The sequence below is a fragment of the Microtus ochrogaster genome, linkage group LG12 (genome assembly GCF_000317375.1).
Source record: "Microtus ochrogaster isolate Prairie Vole_2 linkage group LG12, MicOch1.0, whole genome shotgun sequence".
NCBI classification, from domain to species: domain Eukaryota; kingdom Metazoa; phylum Chordata; class Mammalia; order Rodentia; family Cricetidae; genus Microtus; species Microtus ochrogaster.
In genome coordinates this window covers 5,364,588-5,374,661 of record NC_022036.1, presented here as the reverse complement: position 1 = coordinate 5,374,661, position 10,074 = coordinate 5,364,588, and the positions used below count along the sequence as shown (strand labels likewise).

At 46.8% G+C, this 10,074-nt stretch overlaps 1 protein-coding gene across 1 annotated transcript in view; it reads right to left on the bottom strand.

Annotated features, from left to right (window-relative positions):
* Trpv6 (transient receptor potential cation channel subfamily V member 6) overlaps positions 1-4,510 on the bottom strand; it is a 15,766-nt gene extending 11,256 nt beyond the window's left edge. The window contains exon 1 of the mRNA XM_005363835.2: positions 4,368-4,510. Within this exon, the coding sequence (XP_005363892.1) occupies positions 4,368-4,495 (128 nt within the window). The 5' untranslated portion in view covers positions 4,496-4,510. The remainder of the gene's footprint in view (positions 1-4,367) is intronic.
* Between the last annotated feature and the right edge of the window lie 5,564 nt (positions 4,511-10,074).

Genomic DNA, 10,074 nt, shown 5'->3' with positions numbered 1-10,074 from the left:
AATAAATAAATTAAAAAAAAATAAAAATAAAAAAGAAGATATTTCCAGGTTCTTCAACATTTTGTTCTACTTTGCAATTGAGTATAAAGTTGAACAGCCTAGTTCCACGATGACTTGGGGAAAACTCAGTAATAGGCTTCTTTGATGCAAAATGTATTATATTTTTGTTGTTGTTGGGGAAATAAGTGAGTGTTTTCTTGTTCAAGGTCAACATTGTGTCTCCAAGTGAGAGTCTTTGACTTCCCTCTTCCATAACTTCTGCTCCTCCTGTCCTCTGCTTCTGGCTCTTACAAACATGTAAGTCTATGTGTGCCGTGTACATTAGTCATGCTCTGTCCTTTCCTCTGGGAAACAAGGAATGATCCAAAGAGTTTTAAGGAATGTTCAAATCAGGAGAGTAGAAATTGTGTTTAAATGGAATCTAACATGCTCGCATAACAGATGGAATCTCGGGGTGAGTACTCAGAAGTGATCTGTCCAACCAGATCAGAGTCTGAGCTGAGACAAGTGCCTCATTAACCATTTCTCTGTCCTTGTTCTTTGTTTTAATCAGGGTAAGAAGTGTGTGTGGTGGGGAGGAGAGACAGGAGCTTCCCTGCAATTACCCTCTCATCTGTCTGTAGAGGCTGGGTGTAGACGGAGGGGTAACGCCATGTGGGTGCCAGGAGCATACATTGTCATTCTGATTGGATTCATTTCTGTTAGGAGGAAGTCCATAGCCCCACTGATTCCTGTCATCCTCAGTAGTTGCTTTATCATAATTCCGTGTGCCTGTCAGTTCCCAAGGTAACATCACTTAGTTCTGCTTTTGCTTTCCACAGCCATACAACACCAGCTGAATAATTCTCCCTGGTTTTTTTTTTTTTTTAATAAAAAGAAACTGAGGCAGTAAGGTCAGATTGTTGCCAGAACATCACACAGGGTTAAAGGCAGACTTGTTTCCCAAGAGCGTAGCCCCAGGGCTTACCACTAGATTATGTGGTTCTTCTAGTTTTTATGGCTCTTCCTGATTTTTCTTGGGGTGGGGGTGGGGGGTAGGCCCAGAGCAATGACCACAGATGAGAAAGAGCAGTCATGTGTGGGAACATGGCCTACACTGGGCACTCATGGGCCACGTCCCTCCAGCTGGACTCCTGACGATGAGATGAGGGAGTCAGAACCTGGAGAATATGGCTATTTCAAGATTTGGAACTAAACTGTTTCTTAACTGGCAAGCAAGCCAACAGCCATGTGTGTATGTGCCTATCAAGGCAAGAACTGAAGTCTACAGGACGTGTCAGAGCTGAGTTTGCACAGAAACTTCAACTCACGTAGGTCATTTATACAGGTATCTGTGTAACCCAACTCAGAAGTCCAGCATGGCTCCCTGTCCTCCCAGGGAGTAAAAAACGTCAGCACAGGAGGGGTGGGAAGTCAGGTTGGGCAGCCTCTGCGAAGCTCCCAGCACACCCCACACTAGCAGAAATCAGATAACAGATAGGACAGTTTCCTTCTCTGCTCACTCAACATTTCCTTAAACCTTTTCATGACCTTCACTGTGCTCTCACTTTTAACCTAAGTACGGTTATTCTTCCAGAATCTGTAGGACATTGGTTCTATAACATTCCATACAAGCTCTAGTACCTTCCCAACAGTGATATCATATTTGCATGTCATTTATATATCCATCTAGTAGACTTTAAGATATGGCTTTACTATGTGGCCGAGGCTGGGCTGGAACTCATTGTGTAGTCCATGTTAAACTTGGATTACATGTTAAACATATTAAATGACTCTCCTGCCTCAGCCTCCCAAGTGCTGGGGTGACAAGTGAAGACCGTGATGTTCAACTTACTTATTAACTGTTGAAATTTTGGAGACAAGTCTCACTGTGTTGTCCAAGTTAGCTTTGAGCATATCAGTCCTGTGCTTCAGTATTCCCAGGACTGGGAGTGTAGGCATTCACCACTGCCTACCTTCCCCCTCTGTACTCTAAATTATCTCTAGGTGATCTATAATATTTAGTGGGATATAAACTACATATAAATTGCTATTGTGCAGTAATTGTTTAGAAATGACAACAAAGGAAAAAATGCTATGCATGTTCAACATTGATGAAACTACCATGAACCTAACTTTGTAGCACACACAAGCAACAATATATCTTTGTTGTCTTTGAGATTGCTTTAATCTGAAGAGACGCAGGGACAGCATAGACCTTGGTACATTTTGTCCATCAGAATGTGAACTTTTTAAGAAGCTAGAACATATCAAGTACTTTTTCCACAACCCCAGTGGAGTATGTATTATGCTCAGTCAGTGTTTAATACATTAGATATACAGAAATGAGAAATAATAGGACAGAAGACATGGGAAAGAGTTGAGCGTTCAGCGAATAAGGATTTAAATTAGAGAGTTGCATGAGTTCAAGAGAAGTGTGAACACAGCAGAAGGTTGCTTCACCTCTGCTCATCCTGCAGAATTCTGAAAGCTTTGCCTTCTGGTGAGACCACCTTCTATTCCATGAAATCCTTCCTGGTCCTACCCCAGAATTCCTTTCTGGGACTCCCTCTTAATCTTCAGGTCCGATTCGTTCTTATGGGCTGACAGAATTCCCCTCCCTCCAAAGCCTGCGTTTGATTTTATACCGGATAAAACGGACGAGGGTGCCCACAGAGGATGGGGTTCTTTCACGGTTCATAGCTCTTATCTAAGTGCTCGCCCCCAACTTGTCTGACTTCCAGCATGCCTTCCCTGTGCATAGCTGAGCTAACAGTCCAAGAAACTCCTAGAAAATTTCATATCCTTCCGGGAAGGAACACCCAAAGAAGGTCACTGCCATGGACAACAAGTGTCTGGGAAGCAGAAGGTCAAAAAACTAGAGAAATAGATCTGAAGATCAGAAAATGGAGAAGAGAACCCTCTGACTACTGGTGACATTAGATCTTGCTAGCCCAATACACAGAGGAGGCCACCAGATGGTGGGAAGAAATGGGTGCAGACTAGATGAATGCAAATATCATATGCTTAGCCAGGCTGCCTGCTCAGGCCCAGGTCCTCTGGAGGACTTCTTCCTGCAGAGGAGATATAGCAACCTCACCTACCCCCTTCAAAACCCCTGACCTTTCTGCAGTCTGTGCCCAATGCCCCCAGCAACAGGGTCCTGAGTGGGAAGAGGAGAAGTGAAACCAATGAAGAATTATTCTCTAACAACAATGCCCTTCTGTTGCCTTAAGACGTCATCAGCCAGACATGTGCCCTGGCCCCCACTCTCCCAGCCCTGGGGAAGAGAGGTGGGTGGCTGATGTGAGAGACAGGAAAGCCGCAACTCTAAGAAGGGGCACATCCCATCAGGGACTACTAAATCCAAAGTCTAGGAAATCCCAGACAGCCCTCAAGCCAGGTTAAGACAAGCCCTGCATTCAGAGATTGAAAAAAAGCCAAAGACAAAACCCTCAGCTTTCTCCTCTGTGAATACATGCTACCTGCTTCTGCAAAGCCTGGAGGAGCCCCCCAGAGCACAACTCCCTTTAGCGTCAGCAGCTGGGTGGGGAGCCTAACTTACAATGTCAAAAGCAGACCGCCACAGGGTGGGTCGCAGGTCCAATGGGTTTCCTATTACTCCTGCTCCCAAAGTCAACTCTAAGATGGTGTTTGAGGCAGGAGTGGGTATCGAGTGAGGATAATAAAGTTTTCAGTGAATGGAAGCACAATGTGAGATTTCCTAAAGGATCAAACTCCAGGTTCTCTCCTTGACCCCCAACATTGAAAGGCAACAGGGTGAGCATCTCAGGCATTCTGACCAGGAGGTCATACGAACCCACCAGTAGAGAGGAAGACACTGCAGGTTGCAACTGAGCTTTGCTGGGTCTTTAAATCCCTCCATTGGCTGAGACAAATCCACAGGAATTATATGCAATTTCACATGTTTTGCCATATTTTATTATTGCCTTATTCATTCAATCACTCTCTCATTCATTCCCCCATGTATGCTTATATATAAATGTGTTTCTGCCCTAGACTGCTAAAGGAACATGGAGTACAGAAACATAAGACATTATCCTGCCACAATCCCCTTTGGGGGGTAGAGGGTTCACAAGAGCCAATGAGGTGCCTGGCTACTGGGGAGGTACTCACAAGAGGCCTGCAGGATTGAATGGGACTGTAAAGATAACTAACATCTTTGTCCAGGCTGCCTCCCACCTGACATCCTGGCCAGCTAGCCCCACAGGCCACAACTCAGGAGAAAGTGATAACCAGGAGCCAGCCCATGACCAGGGGCACAGACTGTCCAGCCAGGGGTGCCAAGAAGACTCAAGCAATCTGGGAGGGGGTGGGGTGTAGGCTCTGCTGCTAGGTAGAGGAGCAGGAGCAGATGGCAAACTTACCTCTTCTGCTGCAGCAGGTTCTGCTCGTCTCGGCTCTGAGCCCAGGACTCTTGTCTGTGGAACCATCTGCAGAACTTGTTCCATAGGCAGAGTATTAACCCCTTCTCCCTGGGCAGTGACCACCCCATGGGGTGGAAGGCTGGTTCCTTGGGGGGCTGAGGCTGATGCCAGACCCCGCCTGGGCTAGGTCTTGGGGCCACATTGGCACCCCCAAGAGCCGCCCTGCCCTCTCTCTGTAGAGGTCCCGTCTCCTGTCTAGGGTCTTCTCCTTCTCCTGTGGAACTGGTGAGGCTTCCCGTGGTGGCCCCCAGTCTGAAGAGGGCTCCTGCTTTGTTCCACTTGGCAGAGCTGGGGATCTGCCGGGCTGGTAGATCTGGAGCTCCTGTTGGGAGTGAGCAGGAGCTGTGTGGGCACTCCCTCCTCCCAAATTACCTGAGATTTAAAGAGACAGGCCACAAAGTCCTGCCTGCTCAGGTCGTGCGTCAGCTGCAACTCTCTCCACCCTGGAACTCTCCCCTTGATCCTAGGCCTTCAAAGAGATTAAAGAGCTGGCCCCTGGACTTTGGGACACCCAGTGACCTTTTTCTGGGAAGGCTCTCTTGAGGGACTCTTGGCTGTGAGGAGGAGCCTAAGCAAGAAAAGGCCTTTTGTGGGATGGAGGGGCTTCTGCCCGTCTCTACTCAAGTCCTAGGGGTTTAAGTTCTCTCGGCTCTCGGGTTAAATGTCTGACTGGCCCAGAACAGGTATATAAATAACGAAGACTTAGGTCTCACCCATGCTGAATTGACAACTGCTTTCTTTAAAGAACCAGACAGTACATGTAAGTGTTTTAGGTGCTGTAAGCCTGGTACAGTCTCCAATGAACACTCTTCACTCTTTGGCTGTGGGTTTTCTATATTACCACTACATAAAAATGTAAAATTCATTCCCAAGCTAACGAGTCAGGGTATAAAACTTAGCCATGGAAGAACGTGCGTTGGGGGTGGTGGACTACCAGACAAGACACAGGTTGGGCCCAGTGAGGGGGCACCTACCTGTCATCCCAGCACTATGCAGGTAGGGGCAGAAAATTGAAAGATAGAGGCCAGCCAGTGCTATACAGTGAGGCCTTGTCTAGAAATAAAAGGTATAAGAATGCCTAGTTAAATGTGATTGGGGGGATAAATACAATTTTTTATATGCTCTGGCAACTTTCTCAGAGACACCGGGTCACTGCCACTAGGCCCTATGATGTGGTGTGTCCACACAAACTCAGAGTGAACCTATGATGTGGTATGTCCACACAAACTCACAGTGAACCTATGAGACGGTTTTTATCTATATTTTGCCCATGGAGAAAACTGAGGTTCAAAGTTCTAAAGTGAGCCCCTAAGGTCACAGAAGTGACTGGTGGGGCCCCAAATCATGCCTGACTCCATAGTCCACCTTGTTTATGCTTCCCCAGGTATTTTCTCTAGTGGGCAAAATCATTTCTGCAGAGGTGAGAAGGTTTGCACAGACGTGGTCACAGGCGTCCTTGGTCATAGCATTGTACCTCAGCAGGGTCCACCCAGAGGCTTATTCTGCTCACTTTCCCTATATAGAAGAAACTAAGCTCTGTCTTATTCAAAATTCTGCTGCCACCCAGGGACCAGTTAGCTGAGATGGCACCCGGCTTTCTAAAGTCATAGGTGTCTGCCTATCAATTTCCAACTGAAGCTTGCTTTTTCCCACATCTCCCTCAAAGATCAGGAAGGCTCAACAAGGGACACGTGTTTGTGGTACGGTGAGTGTCTAATGTGCAGGTGATATGTACATGCGTATGTGGCATGCCTGTGTTGTGCGTTCTGTGTGTGTTGTGTATATATGATGTGTCTGACACATGGTATCTCTAGTATGTATATTTTGTGGGTGCCTTTGATCTGTCCTTGGTGCTTTCTGTGTGCAAGCTTCATGGTGACTACAGTACTATGGGACATGTATAAGGAATCTTGTGTATTTGTATGTAGGATATACAATATATGTATTGTGTGTTTGTTGGTATTGTATGTGTTGTGTGTTTCATATATACTATACACATATAATGTGTGCTTTTCATGTAATGTGCATGGTGCATGAAGTACGTGTGCATGTTTGTGCTTAATAGGCATATAATAATAGTATGTTGTGTATGTCTAGTATCTAAGTGTATGACGCAGCATGTATTTGCTTGGTGGGACATGTCACATGTGTTGTGTGGGTTAGTTTGTACAAGCATGCTCAAGCATAGGTGGGGAGGAGGCTCTGGGGAGCAAAAGTGAGGTCTCTCTGTGGGTGGCATATGGAAGGGCCACCTTCAGAAAGAAACCACTCAAGTTACTGCTCTTGGGCCTAAGGCCAGGCCATACAGCCCTGAGCAAACAATGCACTTCGATTAGCTGCCTTCCCCACCCACCTAGGGGTCAGTGAGTTCAAGCTGGGTGGGGGGGAAGTCTAGAATTCAAACCTTGAACCCAGGACCTTTGTGCCCATTAAGCCAAGTGTTTGTCTAATGCAGACCCACCCCACCTTCCCTGTCCTCTTCAGCTCCAGGAAAAGACCCCAGTTTAGGCGCTAGTGGGCTAGTGGAAGAGCAGGTAATGCAGCAAGGCTTGTACCCTGCTGGGGAGTGTTACAACAGGAAGCTTGAAAGAAAAAGTAACCTTCTAATACCCTTTCCCCTTCTTCCTCAGCTTCCTGCACCCGGCTTTGCTGTTGTAAGAGTGGTACTGCTGACGGAACACTGACAATAGTATCAGAGTGAGTAGAGACACAAATGGGCTTGGTGGTCACAAACGTAGACGTCAAAGCTCTCTCTGTCTTTGTACCCCACAGGCTGCTCCTAGGGCACGGTGAGACTATGGACTCCTGTCTCCACCAAGGCCTATTCACAGCACCTTCCTCCCTCACTCCCAGTCTTGCAGTTGAGAGGTTCGGTCACCAGGCCTCCTGGGCTGCTGGTTCTGAGGGGACAGAAAGCATTCTGAAGAGGGCTTGGCTTTGTCCCCATGCCACCACTAGGCAGTATTGTGCACTTCTGAGAGAGAGAGAGAGGAGAGAGAGAGAGAGAGAGAGAGAGAGAGAGAGAGAGAGAGAGAGAGAAATTCATCTGGGAGCCCAGAGAAGCCACGGGGTGTCTTTGTGCTGCAGACTGTGTTGGAGGGAAGAGAGCTCGCTCTGTCACAAAGACTGAAGAGAGCTCGCTCTGTCACAAAGACTGAAGAGAGCTCGCTCTGTCACAAAGACTGAAGAGAGCTCGCTCTGTCACAAACACTGAAGAGAGCTCGCTCTGTCACAAAGACTGGCCTCAACTTGAGGGACTTGGAATCTCACTCTTTCTAAATCTATTTCTTCGGTGACAAATCTGAGGAGATTTGTGACACTACGCCTGCCAATCATCAGTCCATTCCGTAAGTGGCTTCTTCTCTGTTGGTCAGCAGACAGTGAGGACCAACCTGAAGTCTAGAACAGGCCAAAGTGCTGTGCAGAAACAGTTTGTTCTCTCTGGTTCTTCTCGCTTTGGGCTTAACCTCACCTCCAACTCTAATCTGGGGAGAGGGTCATAAAAATATTACTGACCACTTCTAGGAGTCACATGCAGAGGGACTAGAGATGTTAATGAGATCCTGTGTGTTTGCCTGGGCTTAAGTTTGAGAATGGTTCTGAGATGCCAATTTTTGTATTTGGCATTGTCACTGAATCTGGGTACTGTGCGTACTGTCTGCCTGTAGGACCTGATGCAGGTATTTTCTAATGCTCAGCAGCATCTGAACCTCCAGCTACTAGGTGACAACAGCCTTTTCTGCCAACGTCTTCATGGGGCTTTTACTGAGAGTCGCTAATAAAAAGTGTGTGTGTTTTTGTGTATGCACGCATGCGTATGTGTGTGCATGTGTGTATACTTACTTGGCTAGTGGGTATGCAGAATTTACTTTGTAGATATATGTTATGTATGTGGTGTGGTATGTGTGCATCTGTGTGTGTGTTGTATATATCATAATGTGTGGAGTGCACACATAGAATGAACTAACTATATGTAGAGGTGGTACACAGTATGCTTGGGGTTTTGTTTTGTGGTATGTAGTATTATTTGTTATGTGTACAGCGAGTATATGTGTGGGCTGTGTAGTATTACATGCTATGTGCGTATTTAGCACATGAATGTGTATATGTGCTGCATGTATAGTGTGTTGGTGTATGTATACATGCGGTTTGTATTGCATACATGTTACATAATATGTTTGTTGTATGTGGTATGTACTTATGAATGCATGTGTTCAGTACTGTGGGACATGTATATATGTGTTTTACTATGTGTGACTTGTATGCCTACATGCATTATATGTGTATGTGTTGCATGTTGAGTATATATGTGTTGTATTATGTTATGTGCATAGGGAAAAGCACAGTTTGTTTGCATGTGTGGGTTGCACATGTGTAGTATGGGGCTGTACATCAATAGCTAAAGCTCTATGGAGTCCGTGGAACTCTGAATTTCTAGCTTCTTAGACCTCTCCAGCCCTCCTCTCACTGGTTCCAGTGACTCTCTCTGGGCCCTCCTGGAAGGTGCATATGTCCAGTTTGGTCAGCAGAAGGCCTAGCCTGCTGGCGACTGCAAATGGTGGGGTCTTCAGGGATTGAGCTAGGGCAGGGCAGTAAGAGCAGTGAGGGCAGAAACAGTGCTTGCTGAGAGTGGAGTTTGTTCCAGTCACTGGGTTCAGTAGCCCTGAGTGCCAGCTCATATAGCCAGTGGAGGTTAGCAGGTGAGCGGGCACATCACACGCACACACACCAGGGCTACCCACAGGTTGCCATGTCTGACGTGGAGATGGCAAGCTGATCTTTAGTGCCGGCTCTGTTGTATCCCTGTCTGCGACTGGAAGACAATTTGTGCTGAAACCCTTCAAGGTCCCTTTCAACTCAAACTACTTGTGATTCTGAAGAAATCTGAAGGTGTGGTTTTATGTGTACATAGAGACACTCCAGGTCTCACAAGTCAGGAGGTCTAATTCATTGCAGAACTTCTGTACATCTCTCCCCTAAACACACCTTTGCTCATTTTCCTTCCCCCTGTCAAACCACAGTAGCTCCATTAGCTTGCTCTGCAGCCTCACTTTCTGTTGCCTCCTACCCTGGCCCCACTGAGCCTTGAGAAGCATGGTGGTGCTTCACACTTTGCCTCTTCAGAAAGTTCTAGCTAAGGAAAGTGGCTTGAAGGCCAAGGTGGTGGCTGCAGGCCCCTGGGAAGGCAGAGGCTGTGACAAACAGTACCATGGAGCTACTTCTACTTTCTAATGTATATGTGTGTACATTTTGGGGGGACAGAAATTTGATGTAGTCTTCATGTGAAAATGGATCAGTGTGCTGGAGCAATGATTCTTTTTTTGGGTGTGGGGGCGTACTGTGTAAGTGTGCATATATCTATTATCTGGTTTCCTTCCAATGGTCCATGCATTTCAAATTCCACCTTGCCCCATGCTTTACAGGATTCATCCAGAGGTCATACATACATGTATTGATGGGGGCATCTACCCTCCTCTTGTCCCCTTGCTGGCACTGACTACTCAATCTGACCCTGTCACCTTCCTATCCACGTTACCAGTGGAAGACTGCGTGGCTCCACCTTGATGAGATAGGGTGCGTCCTGGGTGCAATGACCATATAGACTGGTCCCACCTTGAGAATGCTCATGCTGATGGTGGCACCTGTC